Raw genomic sequence first — 24,321 nt, forward strand, 5'->3', positions numbered from 1 at the left:
AGATGCTGAAAATAACTGGATGAACATCAGTTGAAGGCCATTCACATACACGCACAAACCCAAAGCAGGGCTTTGAACTAAACAAAAACATTTCTTAGAGATGACCCCAATATATTTGACTTCCTAAAGTGAAATCCAAATAAATGTTTTGTATTTCAAAATATGATTAAAAACATCATATTTTTACATGATGACTTGATACCATCAATAATACCAATTCAATGGCACTGCATTCCAACACTTGCTTAATTGTGTTTTTAATTAGAATGTGACTAAAATCTTAAGCAAAAGTGTTTGGTCTTTCATTTAAATAGCACAAGTCTGATTTTCATCTCTGGCACTATTTCTGTCTAAATTGTTGGATTATATTGGAGAAGGCAACTGGATTGTTGTTTCTGGGAGAGATTAAGGTAGAGGGACCACAGACATTGGCACTACTTTATTTTCTTTCTTCTGCTAATGGACATAGGTGATGTTGACTTTGCCAGCAGTGTCCATGGGAAAACTTGGTATCTTGGATTGGGTGCCATTTTGCAGAACCTGGGCATAAATAATTGGAGGATGAATTTTCCAAACATGCATCCCCCGCTTTTTTAGAAGCACCTTACAATAAGGTTTCCAGAGTTCTACATGAATGGATGCTACAAAAAACAAAATAATTAGAATTATATAAAGCTCAGCTCAAAGAAAAAAACCGCTCACTATAGGTAGGCATGCTGATGAAAATAAGTAATAAATGTATATATTGATTAAAAGTATGATTTAATCCACATATCCCATCAGCCAAAGAGCATTGACTGACAAGACCTAGAAGAAGGGACTATTTCTGCTGTAGTCTCCGCATTACAGAATATTCTTTCTTTGGAGATTAGAACATTAGACTTTAAAGAAGCAGGATATGAAGAGGATTGAATCCTTTGAACTTAGGTGTTAGAGAATATTGTGGATAGCAAAAAAACAAAAACCCAAACAAATGGATCATTGAACAAATCAACCCAGATTTCTCCCTTGAGGCATAAATGACCAGGCTCAAATTCTCCTGTGGACACGTTATGTGAAGACCCAGCTCTAATGCTGAGAAAGTGGAAGAAAAGAGAAGAGGCAACCACCAGCAAGTTAGATGGACTCAATTACAGTGGTAATGAGTGCACCATTGGTAGGAGAAATTGTTCATCAAGACAAGTCTTCTGCTGACCTGATTGCCTTTTTATTGTATTGAACAAGAAATCTTATCACTTCCAGTGTTTCTCTTAATTCTTTTTTTTAATACCTTTGATTTCTTCACCTTGTTTTGTCACTTCAAAGAACTCCTGTCCATAGAATGGGTTTTGGGTGTGTAAAAGGTCAGTTTGGTGTAGTGAATAAGGCATGGGGCTAGAAACCAGGAACCCATGAGTTCTAGTCCCATCTTAGGCATGAAGCCAAGTGGGTGACCTTGAGCCAGTCACTCTCTCTCAGACCTAATAAGTAGACAATGGCAAATAATTTCCGAAATATTGCCAAGGAAAATGCAGGGACTTGACCAGGTAGTTGTAAAGAGTCAACATTGATCTGAAGGCAGACAAACAAATGCACAATAAAAACAAAAGCTAGCTGCTGAATGAAGATTTAAAAGTTCCTGAGCTTGCTACACTGCTTCAGTAACAACACCCAGGCTAGCTTAAATAAAAAGAAATATTATTATACCATTCAATTACAAATAATATAAACCTCACTGCCATGAGGGTGAGGCAGCAAATATTGTCTAATAAAATTGCTATATTTCTTTGATATCTTCAAAGTGTAATCATTTCCCCATCTTTTTTTAATTATTTTGATTTCTTTTAATTCTTATATTTAACAACTACAATATATAGAATTTGACAAGCATTAGAAATTTATAGGATAAGGTACTACATTATTATTATTGTTATTATTATTATTATTATTTACATAATAACTCAGATTATAATATAGTCATATTGAGAACAGCAGTGGAATTTATTTATGCTCTTCTTGTTCCATTTCTTTAAGTAGATTCAGTTTAAGCAGGATGGTCAAGCATATGTTGCCATATTAAATAGATTATCATGGATTATATAACCTTTATCATACTTTATTATAGCAAGAGCACTAAGAGTAGACTTATATATCACTTCACAGCGCTTTACAACCCTCTCTAAGCAGTTTATAGAATCAACATATTGCCCCCAACAATCTGGGTCCTCATTTTACTGACCTCAGAAGGATGGAAGGCTGAGTCAATCTTGAACCGGTGAGAATAGAATTGCTGGAAGCCAGCAGTCAGCAGACATAGCCTGCAGTACTGCATTCTAATCACTGTGCCACCATGGCTCTTATGCATGCATATTAACTCTCTCTCATACACATACATGCTAGCAATGTGTTACCAGTAAAGGGTCTTGAAACGGCTTGTTAGGCCATAGGCCACATACTTGATGCTCCGTTACTTGAGATGGCAACATCTTCAATAGCCTTCATCTGGGTTACTGGGATTCATTACACCAGTGGTGGTATTGTAGTGGTTTGGCCTGGTTCTACTGAACCGGTAGCTCTGAGAATCATCTGTGAGTGAACTGGTTTGCTCTGACGATCAGCTGCTGGGCTCAACCACCCATCCCGGCTCTATTCTGACCTTTATTTCCTGGTTTTGAAGCTTAGCTGCTTCACGCGACACAGCGGATTGCCGTACATCAGCTGTTGAAGACACAAGGAAAGTGCAGAATTGCAGGAGGAGGTCAGTAGCAAATCCTCTGCCTGCGTGCGTGCATGCGTGCACAAAGCACACCCACCAAGCCACTCCCACAGAATCAGTGGTAAAAAATTTGAATCCCACCACTGCATTACACCATATTTTTCCAGACTATGAAGCCACATCTAAAAATGACCAAGAAACCTTCATGGTAACGAGAAATTGTTCCCAGACAAAGTAAACCACATGGGAAAGCATGTGATGTTATATTTACTAACTTCCATGGAATGAATTTAAAGTCAATTAGGGATAGCAGTGTGAAGCAAGCTTTGTTGAAAAAGCAAGTAATTCATCTAACAACCAGTGAAAAATCTGTGGATCCATTTTATTTTTACAAAACACATCCATGAGTATCGCTCAGGAATCCAGGTTTTATAGAGGATCATATAAACTGCCCCCCCCCCCAGGTTTCTACATAAGGAGCTTTAAAAAGGGGGGGGGAGAATGCAGTCATCAGGAAAAGCCAAGAAATTGGAGAATTTTCTGCAGCCTTTGGTGTTCAATTTGCCAATTTAGGATGGTTGAGGCTTGAAATTATTAATGCTTATACTCATATATTAATGATTGGTTATCTTCCATTCATAAGCTGAGCTCACCGAAACAACAATCCATTGTCTTTTGGCCATTGTCTTTTCTTCTGTTGTGGTCATTTAAAAAAATATTTAATACTTAAAACAAATATATTTACATTGGCCAATTTTTTTAATGATAAATTGGGATATATGTAGCCTTGAGGATTCGACTATCACCACCTTTACTTTTCAGGTCCTATGACTCAAACTAAAACAGCAAGAAGTTTTTTTCAAGATATCAGTGAGCCCTATGACAACATGTTTTTTTAAACTTTGTTTTAGTGAAATATTTTAGTTTTAGTGAATAGCCAAATTCTGATGGAAGCAAATGAGTGGGTGAGTTGGAAGTTTTGCTCCAAGATCAAACTTTTTATTTCTTGAAGACCCCTAATTCTTGATTAAAATGTCTGTTAATAGATTTTATGCGAGTCGAGGATACATGAAAACTACTTGCCTAAATAGCAATAGCACTTATACCACCCAGTGTTTTACAGCCCTCTCTGAGCAGTTTACAATGTCAGCATATTGCCCCAACTATCTGGGTCCTCGTTTACCGTCCTCGGAAGGATGGAAAGCTAAATGTACCTTGAGCCCCTCAGGATCAAACTCCAGGCTGTGGGCCGAGTTTGCCTGCAATGCTACACTTTAACCAGTGTGCTCCCAGGGCTCCTAAAATTCTATGCTCGCTTACAATTAATCTAAGCATACTTTTAACACCTATTTTATCCAAAACCACCACCCTCTTGAGTGTAGGTTGGGCAGAGCTTCTAGGATTGGGTGTCTATTTGAACTTTAGTTTCTCCAGTCCTGCTCCAACAACCACTACATCATTCTAAGTTCTCACTGTCTAAAGAACTGGAGCACACATTTGCCTGAAATACTCTTATACACCAAGCAGGAATATCTTGTACTGCAACTCCCACAGTCGATGCGCCTTGTCACAGATTTATTAGTTGTGAATAGTTATTAATAACAACGGCTGCTTTCATTTTGTGCAGTTTGTAGTTCAGATACCATGTTGGAGAATGCATGCTTGTTATTACTTTATTTATTCATCTTCATTAGGGGTTACAAATTATAAGCAATCTGAAAAAAATCAAATAAAGTCACTGTGGAACCTTATAATACATTAAAAAAAACTGATTTTATTGAATGAAACATCCAGTAAAATATATCATTCAGTTACAGCATTATCATACATAACATCACCTGGGTCTTGTACAGAGTACACCCAATGTACATACTGGCTTGCTGTACACACAAGTAGACACAAATAAATAAACATTGACTGATTTGATACACACACAGATATTGTTTCCTATCTTCAAAGTCACTCCTTATAGAAACATTTGAGGATAATTGCATGCATTCCCCAAATTTAGATTACCCAAAATAAATTTGCTTGATTCTGCACCATAGTTAAATATGTGTCACCAAGCTACCCTAAAAGGAGTGCAATATATCTAATTGATGGTAAAGGCCCAAAGTGGTAAATTAAGGGTAACCTTGAGGAATTGGAAACTGCTCCCAAAGCTCTGTAGAAACATTAGCTGGGACTTTCATCTAATCTCCAAATATGTAGTGTTCCAGTTTCTTAGATCTATGCAAAGATCTCAATACCTTCCATGTATCACCCTTTGGAAGTCAATTTTGGGGATTTTGATAGTCATAGATGTTTGGGGAACATCAAAGCTGTGTTTGGGTTTTGCACTTATCTAATTTCAGAAGTGCAATCGCTTCTTTGACAAATAAATCAAATTAAAGTAAGCAGACCTGACTGACACTGAAATGCCCCTTTATCCATTATCAGTTACAGAACAGACTAGATGACAAAGGTAACTTATGGAGAGAGAAATCAGAAACGTTTACTTCAGATCTCATAATTACCAACTCAGTATGAGATCTGAGGAGGACCAGGATGGAGGACGATTACATTACAGACACAACTAGACAGATAAAAAAAAAACCTCTTAATATGGCCATTGCTGTAGCTTTATCCTTTTATGAAGACTACTAGAAAAAAGTATATAGATAATTCAATAATTCAAAACTGCCTGTTTCTTTGCTGTGCAAGAACATATAAATAGGCTACAGTTTATTCTAGAGGGGGAGAAAATGTAAAAGATAATTGTATGCAGGCAATTTTAACATGTATACCCAGACAAGGCCATCAGCCACAATGCCAATGTTATAGGTTATAATTAGTGATAATGTCTGATGTAGCCTTTTTTCATTAAAATCCTGACTGGAAAAAGTGTTAATTCTTTAGAAGTCAAGAAGTAGTACTATTCCCACAAGAAGAATGCTTCATGTAGTGTTCAGTCCGAATAAAAAGTTTTATAGAACCATAAATTACAAAGTCATATTAAGGCATCTATTGAGAAATAAGTGAAACAAAATCATTTCATTTAGTGGTTGTGACTAATACAACTAATAATCAACCATGAACACCCAGGGACTAGCAGAATGCTATCAAAAGAATATTATGCGACAATGAGCTTTTCAAATAATGGAAAATCTACAAATCAATAAATGTTAAAATCCTGCATTTTCTATGGAGGTTATACTTAAGAACATCTACCAAATTGGTCTTAATGGCACTTGCTATTTGAAAAGTGGGGTAATCCCAAAGTTAAAAAGCCAGTATCAAATTCAATAATGTTTCTTTGAGGCTTCATTAAGTTCCCTTTTTTTTTGTATTTTCTGCATTCATTCTTTCTGTTTCAGTGCTAATGTTCACATACAGAAATGTTCACATCATCACTTATAACAGTTCAAGATAAGATTATAAGACTGCAAGACAAGCATAACATTATCAATTCTACTGTTTGTAATAATTATAAAATCAAAATATCCATTTATTTTTTAAAAAAGTTAGAAATGTGTCATTACCACATTTTATTATATTTTCTCTTGACTAATCTGGCTATCTGGCAAAGATTCTAGTTAATCATGGTAAAAACTTGCAATACCACTAACCTGTAGGTTTCTGCCCATGTCTCAGTGCTCTGTGTTCAATGGCAAAATTTAAAGCAGTTTTAATTTACATTTCACCATTATGTTGCCAAGACCAGAATATTGAATATTTGTCTATTTTCTAACATGCTTTACTACTGGTATACAGTATAGGGAGAGAAATATAAACCCCAAGTATATCCCAGAGTTAATGAGACATCTGTAGTTTCAGAAGAATGAGAAAAGGGTTAGGAAGCTAACTCACAATTCATTTAATTATTTAATCAACCATATAACAATGCATAAAAAGTAGATAAATCATTACAATGATATTTAAAACCAGACTACAAAACATTTCCAAAATATTTCATAAACCCTACATGTTAAATAAATATTTGGGTGCCATATCTGAAGAGTGATAATTCCTCGCTCTCTTCTTCATCCTGTGTGGCTTATTCAAGAACAAAGTTAAAGATACAACCTAATCATGATTATTGGAAGAGATAAACAATGGTACGCATCTCATCTTCCTTTTTAAAAGCCATAACCTGACAGAAATATGCCCTACTCAATATAGGGAACAAAAATTTGCTTCCTGGTAAATTGCATTTTAATTATAATTTAAGAGTTACAGTCAAATTCAGATCTCTTGGCTAATTAAATAAAAATGGAAGAAACCACATGGCAAGCCACACATATGATCATTTTAGAAAACTGAAATGGTAGTATCAAAAACTTAATAATGCAATGAAACAGCTAAAATCTTTGGAAGAAAATTCTGAAAATAACCTTTGTGTAAACTATTTAATTTCAACACTGTTTCTGAGAACAGTATTCCTGAGAACAAAGGCAAATAACAGAAAATAGGATGTGTATTGCACTTTTAATATAAGAATCTCCATGTGCCTGCTCAATCAATTTATTTATCTGTTTTGATTGGCTAGCCTTTCAGGGCCTCTTATATGTGAAATAAGAAAACCGTGAAAGTTGGGCCCATGAATTTAACCTATGTACACATGCTAATTGGCTATGATTGCTAAGTAGGTCTCAAAGTGTTTCCATAATACAGAAGCAAAATAATTCAGAAGTTACAACTATGCATCTGACTCACTTTTTGCTTCATAGTGTATCTACATATATACTCATGTGAAATTATTGTTTACATGAACTTGGATTATAATTATGACATTCAAGGCATTTTTCGAAATGTACGCTTGCGAATGTTCCTTGAAGCTACAACAAAGCAAAAGCTTACAACAGAGAATTGGTTTATAATATCCTGTTGTTTACACAACTATAAAAAAAATCTTTAAAAACACTTTTCAATCTCCTGTCCAGCTCACATGCATATCTTTTTTTCACAGCAATTTGATATGAACCCTGCTATAGAGTCAAACTGGCAGAGTGCTGGACTTAGCAATATAAAACTTATTTCCCTTTTTATATGCAGTCCAATTGGTGTTGCCTGGGAATTATAAATTATATAGCTTGATGCTGTTTTTAAGTTTCAGTATTATTATCAATAGACACAGAACTTCATGAGATAGGAGCATGGACTTACAGCATCCATTTTTAATATTATACATCAAGTTTCATTTCCACTTCCTTCTTCTGTGTTAGCTACTACTCCCAAGCTCTATTTCGCTTTACATGCAACTATCCAAAAGGAGGAATTTACTTTAGAAATGAGACATATCATTTCTAAATTGATAGCCTGGAATTGTTTAAGAACAAGAACAATGAAAATAAAAATGAACTATAACATGATGCTCAAAAGGCTTCATAAAAATCATCTGGTGAGGAGTATTAGGACTCCTAATTCTCCCCACTTTCACTACTCTTCTTTCAGAAGTCTAGTAAAATCCAAGGTGCTTGCAAGACATTCAGTTTCTTCCAGATAGGGATAATCATAAAAGAGCACCTATTTTTTTTTATATGTCTCCTAAATCAACCCCATACAAAAAAAGAAGCATAAATAAATAAGAGACCTAAAAAAGAGCCCCTTCCTTTTTAACCATATCCTTACTTGTTGAATCTATAAAATAAATAGATTTGGAAAGCGAGGAGGAGCCCCAAGTTCCTGCAGTTGCTATGAAGAAACTCAAGGTCCATCCGAATTGCAGATAACTTTTCAAAGTGAAAACAGGTTACAGTGTCATGGTAAAGCAACAGTGGCATTGGACACAGTTGGTACAATCAATTCATGGAGGGATTCATATGTCCCCACAACAAAGCCAATAATACCGAAGAGGCTGATGAGAATATCTTTGGCCAGGATGAGCGGGTGCAGGCCTTCCGAATAATAGGTGAAGATCTCCAAGAGGGGTGGAATAATAAGTGCTAGAGCACTGCTACTCACAGAGCCTACCAGAGCTATGACAATGTCCAAGCGAGGAATCAGTATTGCGAGGGCACCTGAAAGATAAGAAAGGAGGAAATAAAAACTTGGTCAAGGAAGATGCCTTACTGAAGAGAAAGCAGCTGAGGTAATTAGTCTTTCTTTTACCACAACTTCAAATGAAATAAACATCGCTTTAATTTGGGAGTATGTTTTTAGTCTGTAATAAACTCTTCTGGTAAAATAGATGGGGACATTAACAGACACTCTGAATCATGACAAAATATGCCATCAGGATGTACAAACTCAGAGATGGAATTTGTAGACAACTCAGGATCAATTCTTGAATCTAGCACCAATATTATTTATTACTAATAACTCTACAAAGCTATTTGCATTAGTCAGGGGTCTTCAAATGCTTTGAGGTGATCAATTTCATGCCTTTGTAATTCTGAGACCATGATTTGACTGCCATGTGGGGTGACTCTCTAGTCATGAGGTGGCAACCATATTGGACAAGCCATATCACTATAGCAACCTAAGAGGATTTTTCACACATCTGGGTTTTTTGTGTTTTTTTAGCAACTAAGACACTGCAGATCAACCTTGCAGCTCACTTTTACCCTTTTGGGGTAGAATTAGGGCAGGGTGGGGAATGATGGTACTTTTATGACTTATGGACTTCAATTCCCAGAATTCCTGAACCAAACATGCTGGCTCAGGAATTCTGGGAGTTGAAGTCATAAAGGGGCCATGGTTCCCCACCTCTGGTGTAAGGAGTGTATTTTTCATCAAACAAAGGCACTGTACTGCACTCGGCCTACATTTTTATTTTCTGTAGAGCCCAGTAATTTTCTTAAGAATATCTTTACCGCAATAAAGCATCCCATGGGCTAAATCTCTACCTGCCGAGTGAAAAGAAAACTCTCACCACTCACATGTTATGCAGACCAGGAGTACTCTCAGCAGCAGTTTGCAACATAATCTCCAGCGTTCAGGGACCTTGGAAGCAGCCACAGGAATTATTATTTCTGCAGGAACATAGAACTGCAGAGCATAAGTGAAGAAGATTCCGAGGGAGTAGAGCAGCTTGACAGACTGGTACAACCTGTGAAAATGAGGCAAGAGACAGCCATTAAATCTACTCAGCTTCCTGGTGAAAAACCAAACCAAAAATTGAAGGTAGTGTACTGATTACACTCTTTGAGAATGCTTGGGCTCCCTGATCCAGTGATCATTAGGGAAATCTGGCTCACAAGTGAGGAGATAAACTAAAAGCAAGTAAGTCTTCCTTAAGGAAATAAAGTGCTGTTCCTGAATCAGGGCTTTAGGACTTGTAGCTAAGCAACAAGTGAAAGGAATTCCTATGAAAAACTGCCTGTCCCTGTTTTGACAACCACTAAAGTTCTTGTTCAAAATTACTTATGACTTCATGAGTTTTTAAAGGCATGGGTTCCTGTTTAAAACTGAACACTCACTCAATGATGCAAGAAGTTTTATTTCAAAGCCTTCTTTTTTCAAATAGTGAGACATTTCTGATCTCATCAGAAATCAAAACTCCTTGTATGCCATCACAAGATAGATAAAGCTGATAGCTAGTTGCTAAATGTTGTTGGAAGATATATTGCTAGAGTTGGTGGGGCTGGAGTTTAATAAGGGTCATAGCTGCCCGTTCCTGAATTATCAAAATTATTTTACATCTGAGTTTTGAAAATAATACAGCATATTATTAAAATATATATATATATAAAGAATCAACACCTGAATATAAGCTCTCTCCCCTATGGAACTAATTCTGTTTATCTTTGGTGGCCACAAAAAATAAACAAAAATGAAGTAAAATCTAAAATACATTTTTTATCCCACCAACAGTTCTGCAATATTGTTTTTCTTTGATATCCTCTATAGTTTCTCACACTATATATAACTCATACCTCACTACCAAAATTTTGGCACTGGGAATATGTCCTGTCAGTTTTGATGTTATATTTATCTAGGAATTTCTATTAGAAATGCATAAAAATGAAAAATTGATTAAATCATCTGTATACGATAATTTATGAATTGGAGAACCTACTGGTGTGGTTGAAGTAAAAAAGAAGGGAGACTGGAGTACTCACAGTTTCCACCAGAATTAGAGATGGGTGAAAACAAATGAGGAATGGGAGTTACACTAGACAACTTTATTATCATCAATGCCACATTTTCCAAGGAGGTATTCTAAGCCAATACAATGGTGTCCTACATGTGGCAATATGCTTAGTCAGCTAATGTAACTAGTTCTTGGTCCCCAGGATCACGAATGAGAATGTGATAACCCAAGAGTTAACACAATTACAGGGGACAGCTGCTCTGCATTCTCAAATATTTCTGTCGCAGCACTAGTTTTTCTCCTAGTACAAAATGCACTATTTGAAACACAGGATACATGCTTGAATCGGTTCAAAGCATGTCAAATTTAGAACACAGAGAAACATGGTTTGCTAAAAGAGATGGTGGCCATGACGAAAGAATGAAGACATGAGACAGAAAGTGACAGGGAACACACACTAAGAGCTTCCCTACAAAGGAAGCACCTTTGCAAATTCTTCTCAGCATCCACCTCTGCAATTCCATTCTTGCTCATTCAGGAGTAGCCTGTATAGTTCAGCTTTCTTTCTCCCTGGTAACAAAAGCTTCCCAGTTCAACTCACCAACAGTTGGGGAGATTGAGTGTGATGCTGGCCTGGATGTTAGCTCCAAAGCGCAAATATCCTAGTGTTCCCAAGCTGAGGTAGAACGTGGTAACAATTGCCATTCCCACATACAGGATAGTGTGAAAGTTCTGGGGGTTCTTCATTTTGTTTTCTAGAGGGAGCACCTTGGAGAAGAAAAAAAAAACCAAATAGTCAATGAATATCATTTTAGTCTCCTAATTAGCCTAACCTCTTCACAAAAGACCAGGGCATGCCATTTGGTCTTCTCAAAAAATCGCTACTTGACTAGAGAAGAAAAGATATACAGTAGATAGGTAGGTAGGTAGGTAGGTAGGTAGGTAGGTAGGTAGGTAGGTAGATAGATAGATAGATAGATAGATAGATAGATAGATAGATAAATAGATAGATAGATAGATAGAGTAGTGTAACCCTAATTTCTTTGTTTTTGAGACAAGACTAGTGCAGAGTCTTTCTGCACTAAATTATGATATTTGACTGGATCAGATGTAAGTTTCAAATAGTTATCCACTGGCTTCTTAAAAATCCAAGGAAAGAAGATTCTACCAACACTTTATCTCTTTCCCCTTATTTCCTGGGAGAAAAAAAATCTTCCCTAAAGCTAGTACTACCGTAAAGCAGGGAACTCTCAGGAACTGATTCCCGAAAGCACAACAGGAAAGCAAATTGTTACCCTGTTTCCCCGAAAGTACAACCTACCCTGAAAGTAAGTCCTAGCTTGATTTTTACATGTGCGCCCAATATAAGCCCTATCCCCCAAAATAAGCCCTAATTAAGATCCTGCCCACTCGAGTGCACAGGTAAAATTAAGCTAGGGTGGGGATGAGGGGGTGGAGCTGCCCTACTACCTTTGGACAGTTGTAGCCAGGCCTTCCACAGCACGACACCTGCCTTGCTGGCCCATTTCTTCTGCAGCCAGGAAGGATGGCAAGGCTTTCCTGAAGGCCTCTGTAGCTGATAACAAAGCTCCAGATCGATCTGGAGCTCTGTTATCGGCTGCAGAGGCCTTCAGGAAAGCCTTCCTGGCTGCAGAAGAAGAAGTTCCTGAAGGCCTCTGACAGCGAAAAGGAGGCCGGGGGCAATGGGCGCAAGTGAGGTTAGTCAGTGGATGACATCCCCCGAAAATAAGACCTGGTGCTTTTTTTTGGTGGCAAAAAAATATATAAGACAGGGTCTTATTTTTGGGGAGACATGGTATTTGTTGCTGTATTTACATTGTCAGGAAAGGAAAGAGGCCCTTAACTACATTTCTTTGGCAATGATGAGTTGGGAGGCAAGGTATGTTATTTGCTGCCGAGCCTCAGGTAGGACAACTTATTGAACTGGCTTAGTTTCTAATACTTTATTAGATATTCCAGACCCCTTCAATCACATCTGACAGTTTTGCACTCACAACCGATTATCCTCAGTCTTGCTCTGAATCCTCAGAAATTGTCCATATGATTCTTATAGCAAGAGTGCAAAATAATTGAAGTCAGTGCATAGACTGAGGCTTAATAAGCATTTGATAGGACTCTACTGGGGGCCACATGGTAAGACACCGGGCTTGCACACCAATCAGGTCAGCAGTTTGGCGGCTCAATTCTTTTTTTTTTTTTTAAAACAAGTTTTATTAAAAGTTTCAACAACAAACAAATCATTACATATTAAATCTTTCCCTGTCTTTCTACAATAATTTCCCCAATATTCTCATAAAACACAAACAAACACAAACAAACATAAAAAAATCTTTTAGTAAAGTACCTTGGCCCCAGTTACCTCTCTTTGCATGGGCTAAAATAATAGCGCATATCACTCTTCACAATTCTATCTTATTTAATCCATCTTAATTAAATCATTAAATTTGTATCTTTTGCCCATTCATTATCCCTCTATCTCTTCTTATAATAAAAAGAATTTCTCCTGAAATCACTAATCAGAGTATGATGCCTTTCTATCCTCCCCTAAGTTAGTAAAATTAAAATTCAACATAACAAATACCCAATTTGGTTCTGCTTGGTACATTCTATCCACCAAAAATGTTTAAATACATTGTATCCTCCTTTCCTTCGATATTTTATTACATTTCAAAAATCAATCATTATTAAATCAATCATTATTAAAAACTTCAACATTTCAATTTTAAACTTCAACATTTTAATTTCTTATTAAATCTTAAACCATTCTAATTTACTATTTCAAATATAAATGTTACAATACCATCTTCTGTACCTTAGCAGAATCTTTCTTACAGAAATTTATATTTCATCCTTTGTCTCTAAAAAAATCCTCTTCTCCCATCCAATTTTAAAGCTTTGAGGCTTTTCTCCGCCTTTCCCCTTTCTTTCTTCCCCCACCAAATCTTCCTACCCCCCTTCTTCTTCTAACCTCTGCCTTGCTGGGATCCCTTCTCTGTTGTGTTCCCTTTTTCTCTTGTTTGTTATCATTATATTTATTTTGCATCATATTTTTCTCTTTCTCAAATGTTTTTTTAAATCTTAAGTCCTTCATTTTCCTTGCTCTCTTCCTTCCTTCTTCCTTAGATAAGTTTTGGGATTCAATGAAGATGGCGTCTTCGTCTCTTCCTTGTTCTTCTTCTTCCGTTTCCATCTGTTCCATTGTCTGTTGGTAATTGACCAGCGCCATTTCTAGAAATAGAAAAGCTTTTTCCATGCCATCTTTGCAGGCTGCTTTTGTTTGCTCATATTCATCCCTCAGGTCTTCAAAAAGGAAAGCCATTATAAATAAATCTTTTCTTTTCTTTATTCCTCTTCCTTCTTACACCAACCAAATATTCCGAGAGAAAGGCAAAACAATCCCAAAATCCACAATCCTCAATAAATCCAAGCAAGCCAAAATTCCCCCTTCCTCTTCCAGGGGTGGTATCAAACAAATAAAAAAAAAAGAGTCCAAATCTATATTTTAAAGCCTTATTAAGATTATATTTCTGTCCTCAAGTCTTCAAGGCATCTCCTCCAACAAGATCCAAATTTATATATTTTCTTTATCCTCTCCTTCCGGCTTAATTCCGTCGGGAGGGAGAGTAAACTTCCCTTCAGCACCTCAAAATAGCCGCTTTTTTTTTTCTCTTGTGGAAAAAATCATCAAAAACCATCTTTTCCAGGAATTAAATTAGATAAATCTCAAAGCCCTGGGTCAACCAAGAAGAACTTTCACTTTCAATAACTTTTCTTCTTCCTCCTGCGCATACTTGCCCGGCTGTCAACTTCTTTGTGGCGGCCATTACGGACCGCCGCTGCACCGTCCTGGTAAAAGGGGTTCTGCCGGCCAGGGAGGGGTCTGCAATACCCCAAACCCTTCCTCCGGATCCCCTTACCTTCAGCTACCCCTGCAGGGTAGCCTTGCTCCGCACCCGTCCGGGTCGGAGCCCCAAAACGGCTAGCGCGGCAGGGATCGCGCAGCTTCGCGAATCCCTACCGCGCGCGAAGCCGACAAACCGGAAACCCTAGGCGGCTCAATTCTTGTGAGCGAATAAACTATGTAGGGACAAGAAAGGAGCCTCCCCCAACTGCCTTCCGGCATTCAGAAGTCCTGCGGGTAAAAGTAACACTGCCCCAAAAAATTTCTTTCACAGAGGCAGCCAGCCACCTCGATGATCCCTGGCTAACACGTGCCATATTCTAAATAAATAAATAAAGGGCTCTACTCTTGTTTTCATTGCTTGAATGCATAGCATAATCCAATAAAATGTCTCACAATAGCAACAATCATTCAAAAAACAAAATTACCCCTATGGAAAATTGGATTTAAATTGCTGAAAGATAAAAGACAAACATGACTAGGCCAGAGAGAAGGAAAAAGGAACAGAATGGATCAAACATTTCCATGTTTATTCCAATAGATCAAACTAGATATGTTCAAAAGATTAGAGCTATATAAGATAAGATCACTCATGTACACCGTTATGTTGCATTTTAACTAGAGTTCCAAATGGGAGTTCTAAGTTAGAAAACTCAACATAAAACAGTGTCTGAGCCCAGAACAGCTGTGAGCCATTATAAAGTCAGGTAGAAACTGGTCAGATGCTGCCAAAGGATACAAAGATTCTCATTCAAATATAGATGAAAAATATGTTAACAGCTTTTTGGTCTTCTCATATGTTCAACGCCTTGAAGACTAAAAATTTCTGGATGCTAAATGCCACCCAACAATCTACCAGACCTAGGTTAATTTTCAATTCCTAGCAAAACAAGATTCCAAGCCAGGATAACCCTGGCAACATAAATAAATAAACATTAAGGCCTGTGGACTTCAGCTCCCAGAATTACTGGCTGGGAAATTCTGGGAATTAAAGTCCATGGGTCTTAAAGTTGCCAAGGTTGCCCACCCCTGTTTTAAGCTAAGTTTCTAGGCAATACTTACCACTCCAATGCCTTCAAAGGCAAAAATGGCTGTACCAAAAAAGAGAGGCATTGTTTTCCAGGCAGCAACCATAGGCAGATCGCTAGGATTTGGAATGTCCTATAAGGAAGAAAAGCAGAGGATCTTTAAGGGGTTCCAACGAGAAGCAGTTGCAAATTTGGGAAACTCTCTTATATGGAAGCAAAAAAGAACCCTCCTCACTCAGATTTTCTACACCAGCCTTTTCAATCTTAATATTTTCTTATTTGATAGAATTACCATACCCAGGGCTCATAAAAGCCTTGCTATCTATGGTACTACCTTGTGGGAACTGCAGTCCAAACTTGATAATTTCTTGCTCAATTGTGTTTGTATCCTGCCCAATTTTACAAAACTCTCTGGGCAATTATGTGGATATAACATTTTTTAAATCTAGAAATACAGCAAAACATACATTGTTGAGGAAAAATACAAAATGTATGTAAAGTACTATAAACTGCCCAGAGTCACTTGATAGAGAGATGGCCAGCATATACATTTAATAAATAAAATAAAACATTGCTGAGATGGCAGTGATATCAAAATTGCAAGAATACCTCTTACATGGTAGCCTTACATTGACTAGTTGCTACTATTTAACTTCTTAGGCAACAGTGATGGAAACTCAACTACTTCTATTGTTTCCCTGACTTCTCATTAAGAAAGTGTTGGATTTAAACACGTTAGTATCTATGAACCTCATAGATTGCTGAAAACAAGAGAATACAATGCTCAAGTGGTCTTCCACCAGCTATCAAAACCTTTCTTACTATACTCTTCCCTCATTAAATGAAATGCTATCCCTCAGATGCAAAAGTCTACCATAAGAAATAATTAACTTGTCCCATTTGTATATGAAAAAAATCAATCTCTTTATGGAGTTTTTTTCATTCCACCCTCAAAACAAGCATCTTATTGTTTCATGGGCTGTGCTTGGCTCACTCAATCTCTTCACATATGATATTTGCTCCTTCAATTCTGCCATTCATAACCTTTAAAAAAAAGTATTTCCTCTTTCTTCAATCCTTCCTGACCCAGAGCCATTCACTCATTTGCATGTACCACTTTGTTCACCCAGCAAGATCTCTACTTTGTCCTTTCAAATTGTTTTTCAGGGTAACTTTTCCTCTAAAGTTTTTTGTCATAACCAAATTTCACCCCCGTGACTGTCCAACTAAAATAAACTAAAAATAAAACTTAAAACATGATCAGGCCTTTCCTTTTCCCTAAGTTGACATTTAAATGACAAACCACAAAGGCACTATATCTGTATTTGAAAATATTTCTTCCACACAATACCACAGACATCCTTAATAAATATATAGCATATTTCATTCACCATGGAATAATAGTAATAATAGTAATAATAGTAATAATAGTAATAATAGTAATAATAGTAATAATAGTAATAATAGTAATAGTTATTATTATTATTATTATTAATGCAAAACCAACAAAACAGCAGCACCAAGTGCTAAGAATATTCTGAAAGGAGTCAGTTTTATACATACCCAGACAATGTACTGATATATCATTATCAAACTGCTCAACATCAGAATATTGGCCACCATAGAGAAAATGGAAAGAATCTTGAGATTCTGGATGAAGACGAGCAATATCACAAATGGTAAGAAGGACAGGATATATAACTGAGAGCTCATCGTTGGAGCCCACAGAGCAGTTTCATTGACTCCGCAATCATTGGTGGTACCATTGGCAGCAGATATTACCTGAGAAATTATAAAGATAAAAATAAATTGCTTATGAACCAGCTGTCTTTCCACATGATTGATAAAGTGATTATAATAAATTGTACTCAACCAGATTGTGCCAATCTGGTACTGCTTAGAAGTCCTACAAGGCTTCATCACACAGGATATAGGATTATGAGAGTTAATCCAATACACTTGAGGTCAAAGGGTGGAGAAAACTTCTCTAAACCACCCAGAGTCACACAAGTATGGTGGGTAGTATAGAAATTTGATAAATAAATAAAATAAATTCTAATTCCAGCCCTAATTAAGTAGGATTTACAAAAGAAAGTTTGTACATTCCAAGTACTTTAAAGGTGTGATCATAAGTAAGCAGCACAACACAATGCACACACAAATGCAATGATGCTAAGAAAACATGGGCTTTGACTCCCACTTCTCATAGAATACCACTCATGATTTCATACCCAGATATTAGTTCAAAAGGAACAGATGGTTCTGAAACCCCCATGTAAGAGGGCACCACCTGCCCTCTCTAAAAAAACAACAAAAAAGATGTATCAGAACAGACTTTCAATACTTCATAAAATTATACACATAAAATGACTCCATTTGGCTTAAGCCTTAGTGCAAATTTATTATTAAATCTGCTTGAGACATTGGCCCCATTTAGTAAATATTAAACTTATGGTATCTAGGTCAGGATGAGAAGTGCTTGCCAGGGTATACAACTCATTATAGTATATTCAAATATGGAATCGAGTTGTTGACTTATGTCTCATGATTTATCATGTAAATGGCTGACAGGAAATCAGAAACTCAGTCAAAATAAATGAAAATATTTTTTTCAAATTCAGACAGCAGTGATTCCACAGGAGAAAACACAGCCTTGGGTAAGACAGTGGCACTTTTGTGTTCTGCTTCCCTCAAAGATTAATACCACTGAATCCAGCATATCTTTTATGATTTCTCAAGACACGAAGGAAGCACATCTGAGATGACAAGGGAAAAAACAAATTTGAGAAAAATGCACCTCATCTTTTGTAAGTTTAATGAAAATATTCTACAAGTTAATTTATTGGTTGGATGTATATGTTGCCATTCTTCTAAGAGAAGTAGCATACACAGAATTTTGTTCTCGGTTTTCCCCAGAACAACCATTTTATAAGGGGGTTGGGGTGAGAGATGGTGCCTGGCACAAAATACCCTTTTGTACCAGACAATGTACTTGAATCTAAATCTTCCCAGTCCTAATCTAATACTATACCATACTTGCTCTGCTTTTGTCTTGGTCCAAGTATAGGAATGTTTGTTTTGCTTCTGGGAAATATCTTAGTTCAGAGTCTTTCTAATTGCAGCAGGATACATATAATTTATAATAACAAGAGACTCAACCATGAGTCTCTTGCCATACATATGAAAGAGGTACATGAAAAGACCTACATGAGAGAGCATGAAAGCAGCTACATGAAAAAGGTAAAGTTAGAACAATGCTTATGATCTTGAATTTTTAGCGATACTTGCTTTGGATATTATAACACATTTCATTATGTTGATTCTTACCTGTCTAAAATTGTCAGCAAGGAACACAAAATATACACAACAGAATCCCAGCTGAGTAAGCAGTAAGAAAAAACCCACTAGGTACCTAAAAAACAAGACATATTGTAAGCAGGCAAGATTAACAGTTGTGAATATTTAACCTTCCTGATGTATCAAATTCAATCTTCTGAAATATTTCTAGTCATGGTCATGAAGTGCACTGAAGATGGTGTTTGATTTCGTTGTACAAGGTGCAATGACAATAAAGTAAACTAAAACTAAAGATACAAAATCCAGTTAAAAATATAGTGCTCAGTTTTAATGAAAATTAAAAATTAAGTTGGCAAAATGACATCTGATAATGCAACCAGAGACAGAATGAATCAAATCAAATCAAACTCATGCTGTGTGAGGATTACTGGCAAAGTAATAATTTCCCCCGACTATAGTATTATTTTTCTCAATGAATTTTCCAAAGTAGTTTAGACCTGCTCTCAAAAACCTTGCCAAAATTGCGATGTAATAAAATTCAGTAGTAAAATTCCACAAAACATTTAAAATGGAAATTTGATTATTTTATAATTACTTGAATTCAAGTAAGCTTTTGTATATGTCTGATGCTACACTATTATGTTCAATCGGCAAGATCTCAATTCTGTAAACAATATGCTTGGTATGGTTTAGCCAATTGTATATTCACCCAGCTGAGGCCTTCATAGTTTATGTTTGGCAAGAAATATAACAGTTGGTTCAGTTTAGTCAAATATAATAGAGTGAGTGATCCCAAACTCCTTAATGGAGGCAGTAACCTGACCTAAAGAAATCTTGTCTGGTTTGAAAGACCCAAATCAATCTTCCCTGATCTGAATCCTTCCTATACACTGCAAATGCAACTCATAAAATTCACAACCAGCATAGAAAAAAAAGTTAGGCCCATTTTAAGGGACAATTTAAATTGAGCACCATAGATCAGAGATATTAAACTCTATTTCATTGAGGGCCACATCAGGGTTGTGTTTGACCTCCGGGGGCCAGGGTGGGCGTGGCCAGGGTGGGCGTGGCCAGCTCAACATCACTCATTTCGGCAATACCTGTGGTGACCCTGGTACTCTGCCCGTGAAAACGGGCTCCCAAGCTCCATTTCTGGCTGTGAGGACCTCCTGCAACCCTCTACCAGCGAAAATAGAGCTCACTAGCACCACGTGCAGCCCTCCCGAGCTCCATTTTTGGCTGCAACAGTCTCCAGCAACCCTCTGCCAGCAAAAGCAGACTCGGGAGGACCTGAGCTCCATTTTCATTGGCAGAGGCACCACAGGCCACCCTTGCTGTTTCCAGGGTGGCCCCGTGAGCCAGATCTTAGCACCCTTGAGTTTGACAGCCCTGCCATAGATGATACAACACAGCTGTAATTAAGATAAGTACCTTCCCCAGATAGAATGAGTTCTGAGCCATGAAAAGGGACTAGCTTCTAGCCCATGCATCACAGCATCCCCATATTCCAGAAATGGCTTTTGATGCCTATTTAAAAAAAGAAAAGAGATATTTAGAATAGTAAGGAGAAAAGTGATTAATCTGCTTTCTGAAAAGGCATCTGTTGAGAAAAACAAAGTTTTGCTATGTATCATGACAGTGGGAATATAAGAAAACAGCAGCACTGATTTAGGGCTATAAAAAACTTATACATATCTAATTCTATCACAGCAGCTCAGTCCGTCCATGTTGAGACTTCAATGAACCAGGCAACATCTGACAAAGTAGAAACAGTGCAGTGCAGTGCAGGATCAACAAAAATAACAATAATATGTTTATATGGTGTCCTATAAGCTCTGTAATTGTAAATCACGATTCTGGGTGGTTTACAATTGTTAAAACATTTAAAAAAACAAAGAACAATATAAGAAACACAATAATGGCACAAGACAAAAGAAAATGATGAGGGGAAAATCAAACCCAGAGAGAAATTTCAAATATTTATGCATGCTTAACAGCAGTGGCTATAATTCTCATTTTCTTTTTGTGATATTCTCATACATGTAGTGTGGGAGTTTAATGTTTAGAGCACCAAATAGGTATATCTACACATCTTGTATCTTGAAACTTCAAATGTTGCCTGCTTCTCTGCTAGACTATTGATCTTTCTCATTTTGTTTCATGTGACAATAAGATCTCTCATGCAGAGAAAAAAATCAATATCACAAGTCTTCACCTGTATAGAAAAGAAGTAGAAACTTCTGCATATATTAGAATCTTCCATATTACATAAATAGAGCAAAGGCAAACATTGTAAAAAGAGAGATGCATTAGTCTATGGGGCAAAAAAAATCAGGAATCTGGTAGTACCTTCTCCAGCTAACAAGTTTTATTAACAGGCATAAACTTTGGTGATGAAGTCAGCTGCATTTCATAAAAGGTTTTTTATAGAATGTTCTACTCCCAAAAACTGCTACCACACTGCTTCTGATGCAAAACAGCGATTTGGGGCATTGTTGCATTGCTCTAGATCAGGGGTGGGCAAACTTTTTGGCTCGGGGGCCGCATTGACTTTTAAAATTTGACAGACGGGCGGGTCAGCACAAGATTTTTGGGAATCACCCCCCACTTCCCCCCTCTTCTCCTCCTTCCCCTCCCCTCGGAGGCCCCTGAGTCAGGAGTTGCTACCGCCGGCACGACTCCGCGGCTCCAGTCCGCGTTGCCTTGGGAAGGGAAAGGCAAAAGGAAGAGCCGCGGCGGTGCTTTGCAACGGAGCAGCGGCACCGGAGGCTCAGGCTCAGCGGCTCCTGGTTTTGCCTTTTCCTTCCCAAGGCAACGCGGGACTGGAGCCGCACGGAGCTGCGCCGGCGGTAGCAACTCCTGACAGCCCCAGCCGGACACCTGAGCGGAGCCCGGGCGAAACTGCCTGTTGCTGCTGCCGGAGCACCGCCGGTCGCCTCCTCCAAGCAGCCTGCCTGCCCACGGGCTTCCTCTGCCGCGCGGCTCGGGGCCAGGCGCGAGCGCCCGTGAGTTAAAAGGAAGCTGAAAGTTGCTGGGAAGTTGCTCGGGTGCTGGGAGCAGGCTTTTAAAGTGCCGCCCGAGCAAAGTTTAAGTAGCCCGCCCGCCCGCGGGCGTGAATCCTTCCTGCTCCTCGGCGGGAAGGCGCTCCAGCCTGCAAACTTTGCCTTTGCAAAGTTTAAGCCTGAAGCCCTGGAAACCCAAGCAACTTCCCAGCAACTTTCGGCTTCCTTTTAACTCGCAGGCGCTCGTGCCTGGTGGAGGGAAGCCCGGAGCCTCCTCCAAGCAGTCCGCCAGCCCGCCCGCGGGCTTCCCCTCTGCCCGCGGCTCTGGGCCAGGCGCAAGCACCCGCGAGTTAAAAGGAAGCCGAAAGTTGCTGGGAAGTTGCTCGGGTGCTGGGAGCAGGCTTTTAAAGTGCCGCCCGAGCAAAGTTTAAGCAGCCCGCCCACCCGCCGGGCGGAACCCTTCTTGCTCCTCGGCGGGAAGATGCTCCAGCCTACAAACTTTGCCTTTGCAAAGCCCTGGAAGCCCGGAAACCCGAGCAACTTCCCAGCAACTTTCGGCTTCGTTTTAACTCACAGGTGCTCGCGCCTGGCGGAGGGGAAGCCCGGAGCCTCCTCCAAGCAGCCTGCCCACCCGCCCGCCGGGCTTCCCTTCCGCCACGCGGCTCGGGCCAGGCGCGAGCACCCATGAGTTAAAGGAAGCCGAAAGTTGCTGGGAAGTTGCTCGGGTGCTGGGAGCAGGCTTTAAAGTGCCGCCAAGCAAAGTTTAAGCCTGGAAGCCCCGGAAATCTGAGCAACTTCCCAGCAACTTTCGGCTTCGTTTTAACTCGTGGGTGCTCGCGCCTGGCTGAGGGGAAGCCCGGAGCCTCCTCCAAGCAGCCTGCCCACCCGCCCGCTGGGCTTCCCTTCCGCCACGCGACTCGGGCCAGGCGCAGCGCCCGCGAGTTAAAAGGAAGCCGAAAGTTGCTGGGAAGTTGCTCAGGTGCTGGGAGCAGGCTTTTAAAGTGCCGCCCGAGCAAAGTTTAAGCCTGGAAGCCTCGAAATCCGAGCAACTTCCCAGCAACTTTCGGCTTCGTTTTAACTCGCGGGCTCGCGCCGCCCGAGCCGCACAGCAGCCCGCTCCAAGCAGCCCGCCCTGTCCGCCGGGTGGAACCCTTCCCGCTCCTCGGCGGGAAGACGCTCCAGCCTGCAAACTTTGCCTTTGCAAAGCCCTGAAGCCCGGAAAACCGAGCAACTTCCCAGCAACTTTCTGCTTCGTTTAACTCGCGGGCGCTGCGCCGCCCTAGCCGCATGGTGGAGGGAAGCCCGGAGCGCCGCCGGTCGCCTCCTCAAGCAGCCCGCCTGCCCGCCCGCCCGCTGGGCTTCCCCTCCGCCCGCGGCTCGGGCCAGGCGCGCGCCCGCGAGGTTAAAACGAAGCAGAAAGTTGCTGGGAAGTTGCTCGGGTGCTGGGAGCAGGCTTTTAAAGTGCCGCCGAGCAGGACCGCCGAGCCGGGAACGGGCACCAAGGCAGGGCAAGGCTCCACCAGCAGCGGCCTAGCTTTAGGTGGCTCCAAGCAGCCCGCCCCACCCGCTGGGTGGAACCCTTCCCGCTCCTCGGCAGGAAGACGCTCCAGCCTGCAAGCTTTGCCTTTGCAAAGTTTAAGCCTGAAGCCCCGGAAAAAAAGGGGGATCGGCGGGACTCACCTTCGGAGAGGTCGCACTCAAAGGTGATTTTGAACTCCCAGCTGAGGCCTTTGCAAATTTCTTTTCTTTCCTACCCTAGATCGCTCCACAGTGTTTTGCAGCTTTGGGGGCCACGCGGCACAGGGCAATACGCCACGCCCAGCAATTTTTTTCAGGGGCGGGCCGGATTGGACAGACCAATGGCAGCGATTTTTTTCAGGGGCGGGCCGCATTAGACAGACCAATGGGCCGGATGTGGCCCGCGGGCCGTAGTTTGCCCACCCCTGCTCTAGATGCTTAGCCTACCCTTTTGCCAATGACTTTGATAATAGCAATAACCAGGACTCCTGAACTGGGTCACCGGGAAGAAGGAAGAAGCAATTAAGATTTCCTCCTTCCTTCTCAGATACCAATATGGAATACTGTTGCCATTAGCCATCCAGTCAATTTTTCAACCATCTTACAGAAAAAAAACAAACCTGGAAGCACACTTTTCCTTAAGTCTGCTGATCAATCTGATGAAGAGTTGATAAGGACCAGAATGCTGCTTTTTAGCTATTGAAGGCAATCTGGAAACCAGCAATCTAATGATCATTCAGAAAACTGGGCAGAGTTCTAGAATAGCACATATTGAGGTTGCAGGCGACTTAAGGTCTATAGGTAAGTGATTCATAATTTAGATACAATGTAATCCAACAGAATGC

General features: G+C 39.6%; 1 protein-coding gene across 3 annotated transcripts in view; it reads right to left on the reverse strand.

Annotated features, from left to right (window-relative positions):
- Nucleotides 1-4,449: 4,449 nt before the first annotated feature.
- Nucleotides 4,450-24,321, reverse strand: part of LOC113424338 (proton-coupled amino acid transporter 1-like) — a 38,977-nt gene continuing 19,105 nt past the window's right edge. For all 3 annotated transcript variants that reach the window (XM_026686003.2, XM_087955126.1, XM_087955125.1), the window contains 7 exons: nucleotides 20,388-20,483; nucleotides 18,987-19,071; nucleotides 17,223-17,441; nucleotides 15,694-15,792; nucleotides 11,311-11,477; nucleotides 9,556-9,725; nucleotides 4,450-8,694 (listed from right to left, as the gene is read on the reverse strand). In XM_026686003.2, the coding sequence (XP_026541788.1) occupies nucleotides 8,435-8,694; nucleotides 9,556-9,725; nucleotides 11,311-11,477; nucleotides 15,694-15,792; nucleotides 17,223-17,441; nucleotides 18,987-19,071; nucleotides 20,388-20,483 (1,096 nt within the window). In that variant the 3' untranslated portion in view covers nucleotides 4,450-8,434. The remainder of the gene's footprint in view (nucleotides 8,695-9,555; nucleotides 9,726-11,310; nucleotides 11,478-15,693; nucleotides 15,793-17,222; nucleotides 17,442-18,986; nucleotides 19,072-20,387; nucleotides 20,484-24,321) is intronic.

The sequence above is a fragment of the Notechis scutatus genome, chromosome 2 (genome assembly GCF_049901735.1).
Source record: "Notechis scutatus isolate UNSWTSFEM ecotype Mainland chromosome 2, rNotScu1.2, whole genome shotgun sequence".
NCBI classification, from domain to species: domain Eukaryota; kingdom Metazoa; phylum Chordata; class Lepidosauria; order Squamata; family Elapidae; genus Notechis; species Notechis scutatus.